Source organism: Salvia splendens, chromosome 1, assembly GCF_004379255.2.
Source record: "Salvia splendens isolate huo1 chromosome 1, SspV2, whole genome shotgun sequence".
NCBI lineage: Eukaryota > Viridiplantae > Streptophyta > Magnoliopsida > Lamiales > Lamiaceae > Salvia > Salvia splendens.
In genome coordinates this window covers 42,849,201-42,874,294 of record NC_056032.1, presented here as the reverse complement: position 1 = coordinate 42,874,294, position 25,094 = coordinate 42,849,201, and the positions used below count along the sequence as shown (strand labels likewise).

The window sequence follows — 25,094 nt, the reverse complement described above, 5'->3', positions numbered from 1 at the left end:
AAGTAATCTGCCGGAAACCGCGGCTGGTCGGCAAGTAGTCGGCAACGAGCCTTTCGTGGGCTCCCTCCCGGTCACGATGGATGTAACGGCGAGTTGATCTAGTTCGTTGAGGAGGAGGAGCGGGGGTATTCGCCGCGACATATGCTTCGTAAGCGGCACGATGTTGTTCGTAATATTCTTGTTCTTCGCGCTCCGCTTCCGCCATAAGATGAGTGAAATCTATCTGAGGTTTTGAGTGAGAGATGGAGGTGTAGATAGTATGTATGAGAATTATGAATGAGAGATGAGTTGATGTGATAAATGGATGATGAATGTGTGTATTTATAGATGATTTTGGAGGAAAAAAATTTTAAAAAAATAGAAAAATTTCAGAAAAATGGGCAAAAAAACGGTCATTTTTTGGGATTTGGAAAATATATTTTTTTATTTTTTTTTATCGATTTTTAAAATTAAATACCGAATTTTTTTAAAAAAAATCAAAGGCAACGGCATCGCGTGCCGCTACGTCACCTGCTCTATAGCACGGACGTGCTCAATGCATCGAGCAGCGCCATGCCAGCGACGCGAGCGCAGCAGCGGGCGACCTCCTAGCGGCACGGACGGACGGACGGCGTCCGTCCACCCACCGTTGTAGATGCTCTTAGATCATCTATCATCCCAAAAGATGTATACATATGTATACACTATGTCGCATCATACATTTATAAATGAGGTATTTTGCTGTATACATATGGTTTTGAGATATGTAATTGAAGTAAAAGTTTATGTGAATGTGGAAAAAAGATGTAGCAATAGTGAGGTCTGCAAAGTGTTGCAGAGGAAAGCATTCCTTTCCCTCGCCGATGTCTTTTCCTTCTTTCTGTCTTCATTCCCTCTCTCACTACTATGCTTGGGGAATTGGTAAATGGAACATTTTCTACCCAATTGGAATTCAATACTAACAACTTTTTGAAATCTATTATTCTTTTCGTTTACACCCTTTTAGCTATTCACGGGTTGCTCAAGATTGCGTCACAAGGGCTAAAGTAAGTGAGAGAAGCTCAAGATTACATCGTTGATTGGTTTTGGTCTTTGAAATATAACTCCATATACTTCTACTCTAAAAAAAATTAATAAAAGATAGTGTATTTAATGTCATTTCACTGAGATAAATGCTTCTAAAAAGTATCAATTTTATTTGTACAATTGTACCCTTAGTTATGAAATATAAATATGAAAAGACTAGAATTTATTCAATTGAATCATTCAATATTTATTAAGGTTACATGATAATTAATTTAATTCTTTCTTATATTTATAATACCAACGCATCGTGGTAATACTTTTATTTTTAATATTTACTTAAAATACTCTAAATGTTTGTATATTTAAAAATAAGTAAAATTGAGCTTTGATCAATATACTTATTTATGTTAATAATCATGGGTTAATATTATAAACGACCACTAAACTACATAGCATGTATCAAATTAGTTCCTAAATCAATTTATTTCTTAAGGAGTACTAAACTTTATATTTCATTCCATTTAATGTTTTTATTTAAATTTCTTAATTACTTTATTTTAAATGGAAGTAAAATTCCGCATAATCTCTTCTATTTAAATTAAATTACTGAACTTTTTTATCAATTGAATCTAGTATAATATTCAGTTGCCACAAATTGAAGATTAAGAGGGCTGACTGCAATTGCAATTTATTGAAAACTATACAATTACAACAACTTCATGATAAAAAAAATTTGCACTATAGGCAAAGTAACTACTACCCTCATCCATGTATGCCCAAGAACAAAGTAGTAATTCAAAATACGGTAAAAAGTTTCTTAAATTTTTTTTCCATGTTGATATTATGCGTTTTACATTATTTTTAATAAAGAATGGTGTGGTAGTTAAATATTTTATCAATTTCATTTAAACTGAAAAAATTCTAACATATTCTAATCTATATTAACAATAATAATATTAATTGCTATTATTATTATATTATATCTAGAGGTGGGTAGATACGGTATACCTTACCGAAACCACCATACCGTATACCTTACCGTAAATTCGGTATGCGAAAAAGTCATACCTTTATCTTACCAAAATTTTCGGCATACCTTATTTTCGGTATGGAGAATTTTCATATCGATATCGTACCTTATTTTTGGTATGTCGTACCAAAGTTCGGTATACCATACTTTTGCGGTATACCTTACTTTCAATATCAATGAAAATTGAATATTTGAGTTTTTAGAATACTATTTTTATTTTATAGTAATTTAAATAATATACGGGGTATTAAATACTAGTTTTTTATTCATATTATATTATATTTCACAATAAATTTTATAATTTAAAAATATATAAAATACTTATATATTATTATATTCGTATTTTACGGTATATACCTTAAATTACGGTATATACCGAATTTCGGTATGCCGCGGTATACCGCAGTATATAAAAATTCATACATTTACCTTACCGAAATATTTCAGTAAGGTATCATACCGTACCGAAAATCACGGTATACCAAAAATTTTATATTTTCGGTATTTTTCGGTACGATAAGGCCGGTATTTCGGAATTTTGGTATTTTTTCCCAGCCCTAATTATATCACAACTTATAATTGGAAAGTATATTAATATAATAAACTATTATGTATACTACATGCCTTATGTTATGTGAGCATTTTATGTATACATTATTCTCGTTCGATGCATATTTAATATTATTTATATGTATTTATATTTTTAGTTTGATTTTAATATATTAAAAAATATTATTAAAAAATTTAACAGTATAAAGTATGTTAACATAAAAACATATACTATATGTCAACTAAATTTGTGTTGAAATATTAATGTTATTGTATTGATATTTTAATATGCAGAATTGATATGTTATTAGAGTTAACAATTTGGAATCTAGATCCAATATTTAATTAACAATTTGATAGTTCAATTAAATTTAGACTTTAGACCATGTTGAATTGAATAGCTGAATACTGTAGTGATCTTAGATTAAATTGGGATTTCTATTTTCAGATAATCCCCTATTCAATAAGTTTTTGGTCCAATTGAAAATATGATTGATCTCCGATTAATTAGATTCAATTGAAAAATTAAGAATCTTAATTGATTTTTAATTCAGTTGTATAGTTGAGATTATAATTTATCTTCAATCCCGTTAAATAAAAATGATTTGATTGGAAGTAGTACTTGATTCGATTTATTTGATTCAACTGAATAATCAAATAATTTTCAGTTTATTTCGATTCATTTAAGGATCTTAATTTATAATACTTAATTCCATTGGAGATTAATTTTGATTTTGGATTTAAAGATAATTTTTTTTATTAATCTTAGTTTTATTTAAATAATGAGAATCTCACCATATAAAAATATGAGTAACTAAAACTAGAATGTAATATCACAGTACAAATATTGTACGATATATAATTTGTTCTAACGTATTGAAGATTGTGCCAAGTTTAAAGATTAATTACTATTAATATTCTTAGAAAAGATAATACTAGTAATTATTATGGAGAGAGAATGGTGTATATATAAATTGGAAAGTAAAAAACATTCATTATCTTTTGAAATGGTGAGAAAAGGGCTGTTACGTAAAAACAATTTAGCACTAACTATTACTATTAATTTATTGCATTAATTTTTATAATTATTTATGAAAATGCCATTGTGTGGCTGGCCACATTATGGCTGCACAGCATTACCCTAAAAAATACTCCCTATTCAAAAAATATAAACATTAGAAATGACAGAAGTTTTAATGCAAAATTGGTAAAGTAAGTGAGAAAAATGAGTAAAGTAAAAGAGAGGAAGGGAAAAAATAGTGAAAGTAGAGTTAGTGGATTGTGGGATCCATGTCCTAAAATAGAAAGATTCTAAAGTTTCTATTTTTAAGGAACGTTCCAAAATGGAAATAGTTGCTATTTTTAAAAAACGGAGGGAGTAGTCTATTTGTGGACGACACGGTTTTTAACGTTAAATTGATACATTATAAGAGCAGCAGAAGAAAAAATAGGTAGTAAAATAGATAGAGAGAAAAACTAGATAAAATATATGAGAGAAGAAGAAAAAGAAGATAAAGTAATTGAGATAGGGAGAAAAACTAGATAAAGTATGAGAGAGGAAAAAAATGAGGTAAAGTGTATGTAAAAGAAACTTTTCATTTTTATAAATGAAATTATTTGTATGAACATCCCAAACTAGCAAAATGAGATTTATTTATTTATTTGACGGAGTGAGTATTATGGTACCAAATTGAATCGTCTGACTTTAGATTGAAATTTATGAGATTCAATAAAAAATTTGGTTTAAACAAAACATTTGACCTAACCGACCCAACTCTCCTGCACCGTGGATTTAATTTTGTGTGGCCTAAGGTGGTGGTGGTGGTGATTGTTAGCTAAAGAGAGAGGGTGCCGGTGAGAAGCACGACCCGTTAGCAAGCGAAGATTATCTACATCAGCTCAGGCCCAGCCTGCAGAGTATGACAACAGTTCCGGCCCAAATGAACCGGGCCTGAGCAGAAGACCCGGTTGTGGGTCCATAATGGGAGGTAGATATCCCGGGCCCATATTGAGATACTGGGAGTTTCTTAATTAAGGGAATTATATTAAACAGTCAAAGACTAATTATTTGGATATTGATTCCTTTACGAAATCAATCCACACAAAAATATTAGTATAAGGTTGAATATCTAGAGATTGGTTCCTTCACCGTTTTCTGCAATCAATCCGATAAAATAATCCACCGGTTTTTGCAATCAATCAATAAAATAATCCACCATATAAAAAGAATCAATATTTAAAAGGTTAGCCATCTAATGATTGGTTACTTCACCGATGTTTGCAATCAATCAACGAAAACAATCCATCACAAAATTGAATCACACTTAAATTAAATTTCTTTTTATTACACTTTGTACAATAATATCCACCTTAGAACATATGATATGCCTAAAAGAAAAAGTCAAGGATCAAATCTATCTCCTCTTTTAGTAATAGTATTATCCTAATTTTGAAATTTGTCAATTTTATAATCTCAGTATCAAATATATCTCAACTTTTATAATCTATCAATTTTATCAGTCATTTTCTAGACAATTATTAAAAAAAAATTAAAGTAAAATTTTTATATCATCATACATAACATATATAACAAAATAATTAGTCATCACCTAACACATCATGTCAGGCTGAATCCGTTGAACTGAAATTTCAATTATAAAATTGATATAAGGTGAAAAGAGTATAAAATTTAAAAAGAATTGTACTAACAGAATTGATAAAATCACAGTAATAGTAAATTTGATCCAACCCAAAAGAAATAAGACAACTTGGAGTAGTAGGCCAAAATAAAAGAAAACTATCTTGAGCACAAGTCTGTTTGTATACACAAATAAAAAATGACAAAAACAATCAAATATTTAAATAGAAGAATCAAAGAAGGGACTAGGAGACAAACGAAGATTAGTATCCCTACAAAAGACTCAAGAGGCAGAACTGAAGGCAAACCACACACAAAAAGAAACACAATAGAATGATGTGCAAAGTTAAGATATGTCCCCGGAGTTAAATACATGATCACTGTAAGGATCTTATCAAGAGCCAGGGCATGTCACGATCGCCACAAACATTGCCCCTTTACTCGAACAAGGTGGCCCGGAAAGCACCGACGTTTCACAAATCAAGAGTTGGTAAGAGATGATCAAAGATTCAAAAAGGTAGGACCGTAGGATTGGTTTGGCTTTACATAGACTAATCAAAAGTAAACTTGATGCATGAGTTCCAATGGAATGATGTAATATTCAAGAAACTTAAAGCAGAGGATCAACAAAACTGGGCGGCTTCTAATTGGTATCATCTCAACAAGCTACATTCAAGAGCAATAGATGATCAAGTTATTATTCTCTAATAACACAAGGCCAGATTATCGCCTCAAATCAAATATCACAAACATTGTCAGTTGCACGAGGTGGGTGGGAATGAATCAGCGTTTCACAAATCAAGAATTGGCAAGAGATAGTCAGAGATGAGCAAAGATTCAAAAAGGTAGGCTTGGCTTGGTTTTCTGTGGACTAATCAAAACTAAACTTGATGCCTAAGTTCCAAGAGATGAGCAAAGATTCAAAAAGGTAGGCTTGACTTGGTTTTCTGTGGACTAATCAAAACTAAACTTGATGCCTAAGTTCCAATGGAATGATGTAACATTCAAGAGGACTATAACAAGAAACTTAAAGCAGAGGATCAACAAAACAATGTGGGTTCTAATTGATATCATTTCAAAGAGCTACATGCAAGAACTTGTATGATTAAGTTATTATTCTTTAATAACACAATGCCAGACTATCACCTCAAATCAAATATCACAAGAAGAGAATAGCAGAGTACATCATTAACTAAAAGAGCAATAGATAACATGTGTAAAGAGTCAAATAGATGCCAATTCTAATATGTTAGGAAACTACCTTCACCGGATACCTATCAATGCAGTCTTCCCACGGTCCATTTCGAGATGGCCTCACGCTGCGGAGCGCCTGCCAAACCGCGCTGTTACACTTGAAACCACTCCCGAAAGCAATCTGCCAGACTCTGTTCCCACGGCGCATCCTTCCCTTGGCCTCAATGTAGGCGAGCTCGTACCAAATGGAGCTCGAGGAAGTGTTGCCAAAGCGATGTAGAGTCATCCTCGAAGCCTCAACGTGCTCAGGCAGCAGCTGCAGGTTCTTCTCAAGCTCATCAATCACAGCTCTACCTCCCGCATGTATGCAGAAATGATCAAACGCCAGCTTGAAATCGGGTATGTAAGGCTTGACGTTCTTCTTGAACAGCTTCTTGATCACCAATGTGGCGAAGAAGAGCAGCTGCTCGCTTATCGGCAGCACCAGAGGGCCCAATGTGGTGATGTTCGTCTTGAGGGCGCCACCAGCAATGGCCATGAGATCTTTGGATAGGGAAACCCCTGTCTTCCCAACATCATCCTGCTCTTGATAAACGCAGCGAAACGCCTTATCATCAGCGCCTTTATGCGTCCTCACCACATGAACCAGCTTATACTTAGCCCTCCGCCTATCTTTAGACTTGTTCGAGAGCAGCACCGCCGCGCCTCCCACTCTGAACAAGCAATTAGGGATCAACATCGACTTTTTATTCCCGAAATACCAATTCTGCGTGATGTTCTCGGTGCTGACCACGACGGCGTAGGTATTCCGGTGAACCTGCAGCATATCCTTAGCCAAATCGACGGCAATCACGCCGGCACTGCACCCCATCCCCCCTAGGTTAAAGCTCTTCACATTGCCCCTCAATTTGTACTTGTTCACAATCATAGCCGACAGCGACGGCGTCGGATTGAACAAGCTGCAATTGACCACCAAAATCCCAATTTCCTTAGGCTTAACGCTCGTATTCGCGAACAATTTGTCAAGCGCGCCGTACATGACCTCCTCCGCCTCCGCCCTCGCTGCCTGCATCGACGGATTCGGCGGGATGGAATGCATCGCCTCCGGAACATAGGTCTCGTCGCCGAGCCCCGACCTCTCGAGGATCTTCCGCTGGAATTCCAGCGACGATTCGTCGAAATCGCCGGTCAACCGCGAATGCTTCATGAACCGCTCGTACGGCGCCTTGAGGCTCTCCGGCGGCCGGTAGCAGGAGTAATCGACGAGGTAAACGGGCCGGGGGCGGGTCATGATGTAGACGGTGGATCCGAACACGAGAAAAGCGGAGCAGGTTATGACAGTTACGAGATTGTATTGCAAATGCAGCCAGAGCTGGCGCACGTCGTCTGGATTCATCTGCGACGCCTCGATGATGATGATTGCCATGATTGGGACCAAGCAGAGAGTAATTAAATGCGAGATCAGGTAATGGTACCCTAGCTTGACGTACTTCAAATTGACGCTCTGTAGAAAGTCCGGCAGCCGCCGCGCCGGGTGGATCCGGACCCCCACTGTGGCGGCGCCCTCTCCCCCTCCGGCCATAGCCTGGTATCGTTTCAAAAGTCTTTAAATTTTTGCCAGCGGTGTGTAGAGAGAGAGAGTTGTCAATTTGATGCTGATTGATTGCTGCTGGGCCTTGATTTCATGCTGGGATGAATTCTATAAACAATTTTCTCTTTCTAAATTTTTTATTATTTTATTTTTTTATCACTAAATTTTATGACGAGAATTGAATAATTGAATGGATGAACTGTGCTGCCTAAAATTTCGGATCTTGGAAATTAATTTCTTTCCCTAAAAAGAAAAGATTTTAGAAAACATTTTAAAACATTGATAGAGATGTCAGTTATGGGATGGCCCATCAAAATTTGGGTTAGGGGCAAATATGGGTTAATAAAAATTTGGGTTAGATGTGGGCTCAAAACTAAAATTCATTGCTTTAAAAGTCCAATCATAACCAAAAAATTTAGTGGGCTTTTTACTTCGGCCCACAAAATTTGGGTTATATTTAATCCTACTTATTCAATCGGTTCAGTTCCTAATCGAACTCATCAGTCGGTTAACTGACATACTGGAACCATCAATCGTGGAACTGGAGTTGGAGTCGTTTATGGTTCGGTTCCTATACTAATCAATTAGTTAATATAAGAACCAAATAACCAAAATTAATGTGTATTAGTTGATTCCGAAAAAAATTTGTTGAAGAGGGTCGAACCGAGGTCTACTAGTAGTGAGGCAATGCGCTATAACCCTAGACCATTCTCAGGCCACCCGCAACGCGTCACGCGGGTGGCTCGTAACCTGTCACGCCGGGACGAGACTGCGGAAAGACGTGTTGCAGCGTCCCATCTCGTCCCTAGCCCGCCGAGCATCCCGTCCCGCCGAGATGGATGGCGAGTCGTCTCGCCACCCGCCAGGGCGACGTAGCGCGCTCCGGCACCATGCGTGACGCCCACTCGCCGGCCCGCGAGTGTGCATCGTCACGCTGACGTAATAAATCATTTTTTTTATATTCGAATTTAAAAAATAAAAAATAAAAAACATTAATATTACCGTTTTGTCGACCGTTTTTATTTTGTTTTTATTTTTTTTACTCTATAAATACTCCTAATTCATCCTCATTTCACACACAAATACACATCTATTCTTTCCAAATCATCTTCATTTCCTCTCCAATTTTCATTTATCATCTCATCACAAAATGTCCGGCGACGGAAATCTGGCGGTGGCGGCTCCGGCGGGTTTGACATTAACCCGTTCGGCGACTGGGGGCATGTACAATGTCCTGGGTGGTGGTTCCGGTTCGTCGATGTCGGGCACCCAGGGTTCGTCGACGCTGGGGGTACCAACCAACTCATTTTGATGTGGATGCATACGCCCTTCCCTCCGCCCCGTGGTATTCGCAGGGATTATCCCAGATTCGGGAGGATTATTCGGTTGAACCCACTCCGGAAGGAGGCCTAGGCGGTGGAAGCTCCAGGGCGGAGGCGGAGGCGGACGAGGAGGAGGAGGATCTAGGCCGGCATCCGTAGAGCCCCAAGGAAACATTCGTTGTGTACAATGCCTGGATCAGCATCTTGTACGATCCCATCGTCGGGAATCAACAATCCCGGAAGTGCTTCTGGGAAAAGGTCACCGAGGCCTACCACGAGATTAAGCCGAAAGGGTCCCGCCGCCGCACATTTAAGATGCTCCGCGCTCACTTTAACCGAGTCGACAGAGAGGTCAAAAAAGTATGCGCCATCTACAAGAGTGAAGCGGCTCATTACCAAAGCGGAGCCATGGGAGCCGACATTATGAGGTCGGCTTTGCGAGTCTACTTCGACGACACCGGAAAGGTGGGTCGGCGGTGTCCGGTCCAGCTCGGGCTCGACCTCGAAGCGCACGAAGCACACGGCGGGTGGTCAATACTCGTCTAGTGAGGGCGGTTCGGGCAGCGCCGCACAAGAGTTTGCCTCGCAGGAGGTTGAGGGCACGACAGACGATGCCAGGGGGTCCTCCGGTGGGCGCCGTCGGCCGCAAGGGAGAAATGCGGCGAAGGCGGCTAGAGGGAGGAGGGGCCGAGCCGAATCAAGCCAGGCGGGCTCGGGCTCGGGGGCACCCTCGAACTCCCTAATGTCCACGTACATGACCGCCACAATGTTGGACACTTCCCGCATGACGCCTCCCCAATACCAAGCATATCTTGCCGGAATTGAGTTTATGGCAAGACAACTTGGTATTCCGCCTCCAGGTGGCTTCAGTGCACCTCCACCGCCTTCGAGGGATGATTTGCCGGTGGAGTAGTTTTTTTATTTTCTATAAAATTGTATTTTAAATTATGTAATTTTTATTATTTTAGGATTTTAATTGTGTGTTTTGTTTATTTTTTTGAATTTTAAGTTGTATTTTTATTTTATGTTGTAATTTTATTTTATTTAATGAAGTGTGTTTTTATTAATTGAATTTGTTGGAAATAAAAATAAAAAATGAAATTGAATGAATAGTAATTTAAGAGATGGTTAAGAGACGAATAAGAGATGGAGGGTTGCAGGTTCTGTCCCTTAGTTAAGAGATGGAGTAAAAAAAGTACAGTGGGGCCCATGAATAGTAATTTAAGAGACGGTTAAGGGACGGATAAGAGACAACGTTGCAGATGGCCTCATTCATGTGATATCTATTTGTCAGATTATATTTATATGCAAAATTTTAAAATTAAAATTATGTTATGGAGTAAAATATAGAAATGAATTTAAGTAATAAAAATAAAATTTGATTTTGGGTTCCGGTTAGAACCAACGAACTCATAAATACAGAACTAGGACAGAACCGAGAAACCGTTGAATCGGTCAGTCCTATGATAGCTAAAAAATTCAGTTCGATTCTCGGATAACCGAGAACTGATCGACCAAATTCTCAGCCTTAAGCTATATTGATATCTTTTGCAATTGAAACCATAATTTTGTAATACCTTATTGCGAAACAAATTCAAAATTATAGTAGTACATTATTTTGATCATACAGTCTTTTGATTATTTTGGGAGTTTGAAATTGAGGGTGAGATCGAGATATATCTAATAATGAAACTTAAAACCGATTAAGGGACATATTACTAAAATTAATCTAAGGGTTCACTTTAATTAGTTCACAATTTGGGCTGAGATCAATTTCGGCCCAACATTTGTTAAATAAAACCATGTTATAACTAAATTATTCAGCCCAAAATTTATTAATTCAAAGCCGGCCCAAACACTAATTTCTTCTTGCTGCTGATAAGAATACAATATTATGTTTCATTATGATTATTACATATTCAACTAATATACTCCATCGGTCCCAAAAAAAAGACATTTAGAACGACACGAGAATTAATGCATAATTAGTAAAATAAGAGAGGTGACGAGAAATATAGTTAAAATAATATTAGTGGATAATGAGACTCATATTATTATTAGTGTTTAATGGTGAACATAGTGGTATAAGTCGTAAATAAATTGATGTGTATGGTTAATAATTTTTTAGCGCACTTTCTAAAAATGGAAATAGGATAATTTTATGTGACGAACGAAAAAGGAGAGTGTCCTTGTTTTTATGGGACATGGGGAGTATTGAAATTTATGTGGAATGAAAGAAACTTATTAAATTTGGAGATAGTGAGCTTGTATCGAATAAAAAAGCCTATTAAATTTAGATATCTCTTATCTTCAAATTAAATAAGTTTCTTTGATTTGATATGAATTTTAATATATTCATGGAATATATAATAAGCGGAATGTAATATTAAATGACAGATGCCACATTTGTAATAGTATATATTAAAATGGTTACTAAATTGGAACGATTCAAATTACAAAAGACGAAGTATCACTATTTAGGGCACCCGCAACGCGTGCCGCCGCCGTTCCGCGTGCCGTTCCGCCGGAACGGTTTCGCCGCGGAACGCGTTGCGGCGCACCATTCCGCTCCCATTCCGTTCTCATTCCGTTCTGCGTGCCGACGGCACGGCTTGTGCCGCCACGCGCTGGGGCGATGTGGCGCTCCCCGCTTCGTGCGTGCTTCCCACTCGCCGGCCCGCGAGTGGGACACATCAGCGATGACGCAATAATTAAATTTTTTTAAAAAAAATATATTTTCCCACGTTTTTTTATTTCCCACGTTTAATTGTGTGTTTTTGGTATGATTCGCCGGCGGAGTAGTTTTTTTATTCTCCCACGTTTAATTGTGTGTTTTTTATTTTGTGTTTTTTATTTTTTTAGGATTTTAATTGTGCGTTTTTTTTATTTTTTTTAAGTTTAAGTTGAATTTTTTTTTAATGTTGTGTGTTTTTTAATAAAGTGTGTTTGTTTTTTATTAAAGTGTGTTTATTTAAATTGAATTGGGTTGGAAAAAAAAAAAAATGAAATTGAATGAATAGTAATTTAAGGAACGGTTAAGGAACGGTTAAGGAACGTAGGGTTGCAGGTTCCGTTCCTTAATTAAGGAATGGAGTAAAAAAGTACAGTGGGGCCCTCAAATAGTGGTTTAAGGAACGGTATAGGAACAGCGTTGTGGATGGCCTTAGTCATGGATATTTTTGTTTTCTTTGTTTATCAAAACTAATCTCATTTTTGTATTTTGATTCAACCAACGAAATTAGTTTCATTCTATTTGTGATAAGTTCCACCTTCTAATGAGATGAGTCTCATTTTTTTTACTAAAAATATTAATTTCAATTACTTTATTTTTTCCATCTTTATTTTTCAATTTTGTATTAAAATTCAGGTGGTCAGTCGAGTAAACTCATGCACATAGAACTAGTTATAATAAACACACGATTTATACCATTACACGAAAATAAAGGCCATAGTAGACTATAATCTCTCGTTTATTTTTTAGAAGAAGAAGAAAACATTATAACCGGGAGAAATGAACTACTCCACATTATTTTTCTTCAACTCTTGCTTCAAGTTGATGGATAATTAAGAAATCCCCATCCTGCAAAAATAAGAAAAGAAACAAATTTTTAGTATATAATCAGTTACTATTTCACAAAATAAATTCAACATAATCCTACCTTTTATTTTGCCAATAATATGATATCTTAATCAATGGCTATGACGCAAAGCATACTCATCCTTATAATCAGGCAATGGCCACTTTCCCGACTCAATCAATTCGATATCATCGACAAGCCTTTAGAAGTGGAGCTTCACATCCTCCTCCGTCTTCGTGCCACCGACGGCCGCCACCAGTTTGCTCCACCGGTCCGGCGCCTTCTCGTCGAACACCGCCAATGCATCTTCAAATCGCTCGTTCTCCTCAAATGTCCAACTATCGCTAGACGCCATTTTCCACTAACAATATCGAATAATTTGTTTGATATTTGAGTGATGAACTTTGAAATGATAGTGACTCCTATTTATACAGTTATGGGAGAATTTTGGTAACAAATTGGTTAGAAAATATTGTGTGGAGATAAGATTAAAATAGCTGGTGTATCAAAGGAAAGTTAATCCCAAGATATCCCAAAACGTGAAAAATGAATCCAGATGCATCTACTTTGAAAAAATGTAATGCGGAGATTATCAAAGCATGCCATTATATCAGCCAATCAACGTTCGTTGCGCGTTTCATTTAAAATAAATTTTTATAATTCAAATATACAAGATTTTTTTAAAATAAAAATGAAACTGGCTTGATTAGTAAACACATGCATACGACTTTATTAATTTTTTAATTCCATTTCTGTAATTTATAGTAGTAGTTTATTTCAATTATGTAAATTTTGTTGTTTTAATGAAACTTTAATATTTTTTGTTTATTCATAGATAATAAATTACAACATAAAAAATGTAAAATGAGAAAAGTAGATGTGACACATGAATTAGGCAACTTTAAGTGATTTTTAGTGCTCGAGAGTTAGTGTAAAATTATAATGCGTGAAAGTAGATGTGAGATTCGTGAATAGCTTAAATAAAGTGATTTTTATTTTATTCGTGCTCGGCATTGCAACCAAAATTTGTAATATTGTAATCATCAACTAAAGAATAGTTTGACAAAATAGACATTCATGATACACCTCAAGTAGAAAAAAGTACTAAGACGCATATTATATACTATTTTTTTTATCAAATCTATAGAAAATATAAATTTTTGATCAAATCTAAAAAATATAAAATTGTCAATGAAATATATTGAAAATTAATTTGAAATGGATGAGATTGTTTTGAATTTATTGTGAAAAATATCACAATTAATAAATTCAAAATATCACAACTAAGCTTAATTCGCCAAAAATCATGTTGGTTTTAAAATTATATGGTTGATTAATAAAATACTGAGGAATGGGGTGACTAAATAGACTTTCCTAATACATCAGTAAAAAAACATTATGCCATGTTTCGTGTGTTTTAATTACGCTTCCATTTAACTTTGCGTCCCATAATATATACTACTATGTTCGATCAAATCAACGAAACACCCGAAATATTCATGAGATATTTAGAAAATTCATTTGAAACTTACTAGATTTATCGTGGTTGAAAAACAGATATATTAAGGGATGGTGTGACAAAATAGACATAAAGAATAGAAAATTCATTTGAAACTTCCTAGATTTATCGTGGTTGAAAAACATATATATTAAGGGATGGAGTGACAAAATAGACATAAAGAATAAAATATTAAGACGTGTTCGGTGTAGGTGTATTTTAATTACACGTCCATTTTGATAGAAATCCATGGGTTCCATCCTAAAATCAATTGATAGGAGGAGGGCCCTCAAACCCACGTGTTCGGTGTATTTTAATTACACATCAATTTTGATAGAAATCCATGAGTTTCATCCTAAAACCAATTGATAGGAGGAGGGCCCTCAAACCCACGTGTTCGGTGTATTTTAATTACACGTCCATTCTGATAGAAATCCATGGGTTCCATCCTAAAACCAATTGATAGGAGGAGGGCCCTCAAACCCACGTGTTCGGTGTATTTTAATTACACATCCATTTTGATAGAAATACATAAGTTTCATCCTAAACATATAGGAGGAGGGCCCTCAAACCCACGTGTTCGGTGTATTTCAAACCCTTCAAGGTGAACCTTGGAGGGGTTGTACTTTTTTCTGATCGATTGGATAACTGACTCAATTTTTTTAGGTCGGTTGGGACCACTTGGCACCAATTTTAAGTCCAAATATACTGTTGGGTCAGTAATTTTTTTGGTTTCAGCCCAGATATACTGTTGGGTCAGTTAAATGGGTTGGACTTTTTTTGTGATTGATTGGATAACTGACCCAATTTTTTTCGATCGGTTGGGACCACTTGGCCCCAATTTTAAGTCAAAATATACTGCTGGGGCAGTCATTTTTTTGGTTTCGGCCCAGAAATATTGTTTGGTTTCTTAATTTAAAAATTTTCTTTTATATTTTAATTAAATATTGTAATTTTATTATAAAATTTGTTTCAATTATTCCTATTCATCATCTGAAATGGCGAAATTTATGACATCATATATTTTGTAATTAAATTTTAATTTTCGGAAATCTCATTTAGAGATATATCTATAGTTAAGTAATCTATGATTTATTAAATTAATATCTATTGTTGAATTACACATAACAATTTAGAAAAATTAATATTTATTTTTCATTCGATAATCAAAGATGAGTTTTGACCGAAAGACCTCGAGCCAAGCGATTTAGGACACCATAGACAAATGAAATATCATCATTCTTGGAAGAAGAAATTATGCAAAAACACACACACACACACACACACACACACATATATATATATATATATATATATATATATAGGGGAGCGTTATTCTCCTTTTCACATCTTAGATCATTTTTCCTTCTTAATATTACGCGTTAGATCTAAGGCATCAACGGATCAGATTGATTCTATAAAACTGGTTCCGTGTTGCATTATAGAAGGTGGTTGTATGCATTACAGGGTTATTATTGACATTTGACGGAAAAGTAACTGCCACATTTTGGTATCTGCGAATAATGCACCACATGGTCACGAGTAATGCATATAATTGACTATATAATGCACAATATGTGAACTGCAATGCATACGAATAAGATGTACCATGTTATGATGTTTGGACACACGTTTCTTGTTTCTCCTAAGGGTTTAATAAGCTTAGGGGCTAGGGTATAGTACGTAGACACGTAAGTAATCTTCACATGGTAACGAGTAATGGATATAATTGACTATATAATGCACAATTTGTGAACTGCAATGCATACGAACAAGATGTGCTGTGTTATGATGTTTGACACACGTTTCTTGTTTCCCCTAAGGGTTTAATAAGCTTAGGGGCTAGGGTATAGTACGTACTCATTAATAACAAATTATAAAACGATACGAATAATTCACCAAATTGTCACGAGTAATGGATGTTATTAACTATATAATGCACAATATGTGAACTTCAATGCATACGAATAAGATGTACCATGTTATGATGTTTGACACACGTTTCTTGTTTCCCCTAAGGGTTTAATAAGCTTAGGGGCTAGGGTATAGTACGTAGACATTACTAACAAATTGTTGTTATTGGAATATACGTATGTGCATTATTTGGTTTAGGTAGTGCATTATGTAGCTGTTAATTGTCATTATCTCAGTATATTATGCATTATTAGAGGTATTGTGTATATGGGTTAATCAACGGATTGAAGATTACATACGTGCATTTAGTAATGTCTACGTACTATACCCTAACCCCTAAGCTTATTAAACCCTTAGGTGAAACAAGAAACGTGTGTCAAACATCATAACATGGTACATCTTATTCGTATGCATTGCATTTCACATATTGTGCATTATATAGTTAATAACATCCATTACTCGTGACAATTTGGTGAATTATTCGTGTCGTTTTATAATTTGTTATTAATGCGTACGTACTATACCCTAGCCCCTAAGCTTATTAAACCCTTAGGGGAAACAAGAAACGTGTGTCAAACATCATAACACATCACATCTTGTTCGTATGCATTGCAGTTCACAAATTGTGCATTATATAGTCAATTATATCCATTACTCGTTACCATGTGAAGATTACATACATGTCTACATACTATACCCTAGCCCCTAAGCTTATTAAACCCTTAGGGAAACAAGAAACGTGTGTCAAACATTATAACACAGCACATCTTGTTCATATGCATTGCAGTTCACATATTGTGCATTATATAGGCAATTATATGCATTACTCGTGACCATGTGGTGCATTATTTGTAGCGGTTTCCAGCCATTATTAGATTACTATTGTACCCTCATAATGTACAAAATAGGACAAATAATGCAACACGGGATTAATTACCCAATGTTGATCTTGACCGTCCATTTCTCTAATCTAATGGCTGATATTAAGAAGGAAAAAGGAGGAAATATAGGAAAATGAAATGAATACATCCATATATATATATATATATATATATATATATATATATATATAGGAAAATGATCAATACAAAACTTGATCTCAATACAAAATCCAGACCAAATCCTGACCATGAGATTTGACAATCCAATGGTCAATAATTAAACAAAAACACGGAGGGTCATTGTAAAGCAGTTTTAGGTCATATTATAAACTTTGGGTTTGAGGTAATGTTAAGATCATTTCATGCCATCCTTACTATAATGAAGTAAAAATAAGCTTACAATGACATAAAAATGACTTTTGTATGCTTGGTTCTACATTTTTGTATTAAGAATGGTTTTGCATGGATCAAAACCCTATATATATATATATATATAGGGTCATGATCTATGGCAAACACCTCTTAACCATATAACTAGAGAACAAATAATAGCCACAAGATCAAAAAAATCAAGGGCTAGTATTAATACATGTGATTTTAAAATTTAAAGGAGAGAAGAATCCAATTTGCGGGAGAGAGGAATCAACTTCTCTCTTTTCTCATGGTGTCGCAATTGCAGGCAACCACGCCGGAATCGGACAGGAAATCCGACGTTTCAGCCGACGCTTTCGACGAATCTACATTCTTCCTGCACAGTTGCTGCTGCGTCTGGACTTTCCCTTGCTACGGCACCCCAAAACCAAAAATTGGGAGCGAATTTCCACATCGGAGACCGAACACCCCGACAGCGACCGGAGCTGGTGGAGCGATGGAGTGGATGCGTTTAAGAAGGCGAGAGAATGGTCGGGGAAATTCCAGTACGATCCTTGTAGCTACGCCTTGAATTTCGCTCAAGGACCGGGGCAAAACGGTCAATTTGAGGACGACGATGCTTTCCGAGACTTTCCATCGCTGTATGAGGCGATCCCGGCGCAGAACAGCCTGTTGAAGGACGGTGACGGGGAGTAATAATTATCTTCATTTTTTTCTGGTTTTGTCGGGAAGTGTGTCGGGGAGAAAGAGGCAGTGAGAAATGGATGAGAATACAGTTATGTAGTTTGCTGCAGCAAGTCGTGAAAAGAGGGGGATAACACCTGAATTTCCAAGATTATTGTCTGTGTATCTATCTTCATTTTAATCCATTTTTTAATCTTTTTCTACCTCTACCTATTTCTTCCTGTCCATGCACTTGGGAACAACCCTTAAATGTAAAAATCAAGTTTCAAATATTATTCAAAAGAGTAAAACGATGCAATTAATCTATTCCTTTTTTGAGGGATGATCCTTCATATAACAATCTCAAGTTCGAATACTACAATACCTTTTTTCAAATAAGAGTGATGCGTTTTGTTAACAAGAGTGAAGTAAAATCGTGTTAAGAGTGATGCATTTTGTTAACAAGAGTGAAGTAAAATCATGCTAATAGTGATGTGTTTTGTTAACAAGAGTGAAGTAAAATCATGTTAATAGGGATGCGTTTTGTTAACAAGAGTGAAGTAAAATCATCCTAATAGTGATGTGTTTTGTTAACAAGAGTGAAGTAAAATCATGCTAAGAGTGATGTGTTTTGTTAACAAGAGTGAAGTAAAATCATGATAAGAGTGATGCGTTTTGTTAACAAGAGTGAAGTAAAATCATGCTAAGAGTGATGTGTTTTGTTAACAAGAGTGAAGTAAAATCATGCTAAGAGTGATGTGTTTTGTTAACAAGAGTGAAGTAAAATCATGCTAAGAGTGATGCGTTTTGTTAACAAGAGTGAAGTAAAATCATGCTAAGAGTGATGTGTTTTGTTAACAAGAGTGAAGTAAAATCATGCTAAGAGTGATGCGTTTTGTTAACAAGAGTGAAGTAAAATCATGCTAAGAGTGATGCGTTTTGTTAACAAGAGTGAAGTAAAATCATGCTAAGAGTGATGCGTTTTGTTAACAAGAGTGAAGTAAAATCATGCTAAGAGTGATGTGTTTTGTTAACAAGAGTGAAGTAAAATCATGATAAGAGTGATGCGTTTTGTTAACAAGAGTGAAGTAAAATCATGCTAAGAGTGATGTGTTTTGTTAACAAGAGTGAAGTAAAATCATGCTAAGAGTGATGTGTTTTGTTAACTAAGAGTGATGCGTTTTGTTAACAAGAGTGAAGTAAAATCATCCTAATAGTGATGTGTTTTGTTAACAAGAGTGAAGTAAAATCATGTTAATAGGGATGCATTTTGTTAACAAGAGTGAAGTAAAATAATGCTAATAGTGATGCGTTTTGTTAACAAGAGTGAAGTAAAATCATGCTAATAGTGATGTGTTTTGTTAACATTCCTATGCTCGTTAATTATGTTTACCGATCACTTTAGTTTGTACATTTAGTGATTTATCGTATTCACTAACTCCCTTTTTTATAGTGATAATTTTTGAATTTATTCCTCCAGAAAGAACTACATTGAAAATGTAATTTGAGTAGAACTTTTTATAAAGAAACCATGAATTAGGATGCACGGAAAGAACATATAAAATATTCGAAGTCACAAAATAGTGTTACAAAGAAAAAACAGAATAAAAGAAGCAATCAAACGATAATGAAATGCTCCATTAATCATTAATTAACCATATAACGCAAGACAATTAGGAACATAATGGTAAAAAACACAAACATCGTAGCTTTAACATAAGTAGCTCTTATTCTCAATCCATTCGAACCAACTCCTCAGAAGCGGCGCTCCGGGCTCCATCGCGGCGCATCGGGGCTGAAATGGCTCGACACAACCCTCGCGTCGAGCGATAGTGACCTTTGAGCCACAGCTCTTGTCGTTGGTGGCAGTTGTAGGCTGGATTCGTCGCTCCATACGAAAATCACATGTTATGCATATTCCGCCTTCATTCCACTTTTGAACTTGCCCCTCGCATCACTCATTCAATCTTTCCTGCAGCTCTACTTAATCATGTAATCTATTTCCTCTTTGTAATGTTGGTTATATTCAACAATCCTTCTTTCCCCCGTAAGAATTGGTTGCCCAAGTTTTGATTTTGATAACAGCATGCGCTACTGCATATCCAAGTTTGTTAAATGGCATCCGCCTCTCAGGAATTTTAGCTCCGTAAGTTCCTTCTGTTTCCTTCAATCAATGGCTTCTGAAGAATGTGTGGAGCGTGCTTCTTAATATTTGTTTCATTTATTTGTGTGGCTGAGATTTGTTCTCTAGTTATACACTTAAGATTAGTTATATCTTGATCACTATCCTATATATATATATAGGGTTTTGATATATGCAAAACTAGATTTAAATACAGAAACGCAGAACAATATCATAATTAGGTCACTTTTAGGTCATAATTAGGTAATTTTTAGGTCATGCTAGGTCATGCTAACAAAGCATGACCTAAAACGATCTTAGCATGACATTAAACCCAAATATTATAATATGACCTAAAATTGCTTAATTATGACATTCCGTGTTTTTGGTTAATTATTGACCATTAGATCATCTAATCCTAGGGCCAAGATTTGGTCTGCATTTCTGGATTTAAACACATACTTATTTTGATCATCTCCCTATATATATATATATATATATATAGGGTTGCGTTAAAGATAGAACCATTCTTAAGTGTAGAACCTAGAACTCTACATATTTTATTCATTGGATGAGGAAAAAATGACGGTCAAGATTAAAAATCATACATATTAGACTATGTTTTCACGACATTCCGGACTCAACATGTGAAAAAACTCACATGTTGATGGAAGAATGAATGAAACGAAGAAGAGTCCATGCATGCTTTATTTTTTCACTTATCTGCATTCACCCATTAATAATAGTTTTGGTTGTAATGGGAAGTTGTTGTGCAAATCAACACCATTGGATTAAAAGATCTAACGACCTCCGTTTGGCATTTGTTCTACGTTTAAGAATGGTTCTATCTTGATCACAATCCTATATATATATATATATATATATATAGGGAGATGATCAAAATAAGTATGTGTTTAAATCCAGAAATGCAGCCCAAATCTCAGCCCTAGGATTAGATGATCTAATGGTCAATAATTAACCAAAAACACGGAAGGTCATAATTAAGCAGTTTTAGGTCATATTAGAAGATTTGAGTTTAATGTCATGTTAAGATCATTTTAGGTCATACTTGGTTAATATGACCTAAAAATACACTAACCATGACCTAAAAACTACTTAATTATGATATTGTTCTGCGTTTCTGTATTTAAATCTAGTTTTCATAGATCAAAACCCTATATATATATATATATATATATATATATATATATATATATATATATGGGTGTGTTAAGGTCCTTCGCAGCTTTTCAGTCCAAGCTTCAATCAGATCACAACCCTTGGATCCTTGAATTGGATGGTTGTGATGATCTGCATTATTACACTATGATGGTGCATTATTAGTCAGTGTACATTATTAAACTGAAATCTGCATTATTAAATGACACGTGGCATCAATCTAACCGTCGGATGACAAAATCGTGGGGCTGAGATTAAAAAGAACAATAGAACAAAAGATACAAAAAGGAAATGAATATATCCCTATATATATATATGTTACGTTAATCTATACAATTGATTTCAAAGATATAATAAATCTATTTCCTAAATGTCTATATATTGATTATAGAAAACTTATTCTTTCCTTAATAGTCGTAGAAGGGTAACTACGTAATACATCAAATAATTTAATAACTATAAACTTATTTTAAATGTAAAATACCTAAAATGTCCAATTTTGTATATACAAATTTTGTTAATTTATCACTATCCATATATAAAAATACTAAGGAATGGTATATATGCTCATGTTTGGCTAAATCAACGAAACAACCAAAATATTCATGAGAAATTTAGAAAGTTAATTTGAAATCATGAGATTATTGTGAAAAGTAAATCATTGATCATTAATGTGAAAAATGTCACAATTATGCTTAATTCAATGCAAAGAATCATATTCGCTCTAAAACTATCACAAATTTGATTGATCTGGTGGAATAATAAATATTGCAAGGAATGGTGTGACAAACATTTAATGATACACCCAAGCAGGAAAAAAATATTAAGACATGTTTGGTGCATTTTAATTAATTACGTTTCCATTTTAATTATGCATATCAGAATATATATGTTTGACCAAATTAACAAAAAAGACCAAAATATTGAAATATTTAGAAAGTTAATTTGAAATTCATGAAATCATTTTGAGTTTATTTGTGAAAATATCACAATTAATCAATTATGCTTAATTGAATGGCAGAAATCACGTTTGCTATAAAGCTATTGCAAATTTGATATGTCGCGGTTGAATAATAAATATAGTAATGAATAGAGTGACATAATAGAGATATATACACTCTAAGTAGAATTTTTTTAAAGCCATTTGGTGTGTTTTAATTACGTTTCCATTCAACTTTATCTAATATCAATCTTAAAGAAAAGGACCAAAATATTCATGAAATATTTTGAAAATTAATTACTTAATTTCGAATTAATTGAAGAGATTATTTTGAGTTTATGTTTTGAAAAATATTATAATTATGTTAAAATGCCATAAATCACCTTCGCTCTTAAATTATCACAAATTTGAGTTATTGTGGTTGAATAATAAACATACTAGGAATGGCGTGACTGAATTGTGATTGATGATACACCCCAAATAGAAGAAAGAAAAGTATTAAGACGCTTGATTTATTATAATTATGTTTCATAATATATACTTCACCTGTCCCATTAAATATAAAATGCTTTTTTATTTTTTTCACATGTTTTGAAAAAATAATTGAAGAAAAAGTCAAGTAAAAGAGAATCTCTCTTACTTTATTTTTTCTCCACTTTAACTATTTATCATTTTTCAAAACACGTGCAAAAAAGACATTTCGTATTTAATGAGACAAATAGAGTATATGCTTGATCAAATCTAAAAAAACCCAAAAATATTCATGATATATTATAGACCAACCAAACAGGATAACAAAGGGAGTATATGTTTGGTTACGACTGAATTTTTGCCCGTCCACCACTCAAAGTCAGCTCCAAACTTACTCGTTGGTCACGGCGAATTCATCGTCCGGCCACCACTTCGAGTCATTTGGGCTCTTAATGAAAACACCAATGATATAGACCAAACAAGAGAATTCAATTTAAAAAATTAATTGGTTAAGAGAGAGAACTCATTTAATCTATATATCTAAGTTGTTCTTACAATAAATGTATGTCATTGAATTTTTAACATGATAGCTCGTCAATTTATTATCAGCCTAATTTTTAAAACATTAATTTTATAAAAACTAGCAATAATTGAATGTAAAAGACCTAGTCAACAACTTAAATTTCTCTAAAATGTCATCATCACATAAGAAAATTTCGATTAATGGGACCTTTTAATTGTCATGTCCACTTGTAAATGTGTTTCAAATTATTGAAAAAGACCAAGAAAAAGTTGAAGATTCATAAGCTATGTCGTTTTCTTTCCATGCCCACTTTTTATGATTTTGCATTGTAATCTTAGTTTCATTAGACAAGTAGACGAAAAAATGCATATACTTTTTCTTAAAAATATTTATACCGTGATGACTATCTTGTTGTACCTCGTTCTTTACTAATCCATCGTTAGAGCATTCACAATAAGAGCCTATCTCCGGAGCCCATCTCAGAGCCTATTTCCATTTTTTCCTGCCACATCAGCACGCTCATCCCAGAGCCTATCTCCCTGTAATGAGAGCCCATCTCAGAGCCTATCTCATTTCCACATCATCACTATTTTATTTCACTCTTTTAATTTTTGTTGATGTAATAATTAAAGACAACGTAAAATATACGACAAAAAATATATTTCATTTTAAAAACTAAATAAAGCATAAATGTCTAAATAATATAAATAAATTACATAATAAATTCATTCTTCGATCTAATACAATATTGGAAAACATAATACAACGAAAAACAAATTTAAATAAAACATCAGCCCCTTCGTGACCAAAGTTCTTCAATCATATCACGTTGGAGTACACGATGTGCTTCGGCCTGGCGCATGTCAACAAATGTCTGAAAACGCTCATCATCGTTGTATGGTAGACCCTGGCGATGAGACTCACTTGCAACACAGTGGCTTGGTCCAGTAGTGTTTTCATCGACGACGTCTGCGATTCATTCACCTTCATTTTCGACTATCATGTTATGCATGATGATACATGCATACATGATATCAACGAGATCTCCAAAGTAAAATAGACGCGATAGGCCTTTAACTAATGTCCAACGCACTTGGAGCACACCAAAAGCCCGCTCCACATCCTTTCAAGCGGCCTCTTGTTTCTTGGCAAAATAAGCCCTTTTCGGCTCAGTTGGGCATCTGATCGTCTTAAAAAAACGGGCCACACCGGGTAGATACCATCAGCCAAGTAATAACCCATCTTATAGGGATTGCCGTTGACAGTGGGTGAAATAGAGAAGGACGTGGGTGTGTGAAATGAAGGAGAGGAGATTGAGGTATTTATAATAGGAGAAGAAAATAAAAAAAATAATTAAAAAACAAAAAAAGGAAAATCAGCTCCGCCATCGGCCCGAGCCTCCGCAATGGAGGCCCATGCGGAGTCGATGGGGCCAGCGGCTAAGGCCATTGATAGGCGCGGGGGCGGAGGCGAGGGGGAGAGAGAATCGGCCCTCCAACCGCAATGGTGACCGGTCGGGGGGGGGGGGCGATCAACCGATCTTGAAGATCGGCCCCCATTGTGAATGCTCTTATAATCCAATTTTACAAATTTCGTTTCCTAAATCTATCCAACGTGTATGAGA

The 25,094-nt window shown here is 35.1% G+C and overlaps 1 protein-coding gene across 1 annotated transcript; it reads right to left on the bottom strand.

Annotated features, from left to right (window-relative positions):
* Nucleotides 1–6,354: 6,354 nt before the first annotated feature.
* Nucleotides 6,355–8,119, bottom strand: LOC121753424 (3-ketoacyl-CoA synthase 4). The gene has a single exon (XM_042148718.1). It carries the CDS (start codon nt 7,996–7,998, stop codon nt 6,472–6,474), a length of 1,527 nt encoding a protein of 508 aa, XP_042004652.1. The 5' UTR covers nt 7,999–8,119; the 3' UTR covers nt 6,355–6,471.
* Between the last annotated feature and the right edge of the window lie 16,975 nt (nt 8,120–25,094).

Coding starts and splice junctions, on each gene's coding strand:
- LOC121753424 (XM_042148718.1), bottom strand. CDS start 7,998: ATGGCCGGAGGGGGAGAGGGCGCCGCCACAGTGGGGGTCCGGATCCAC.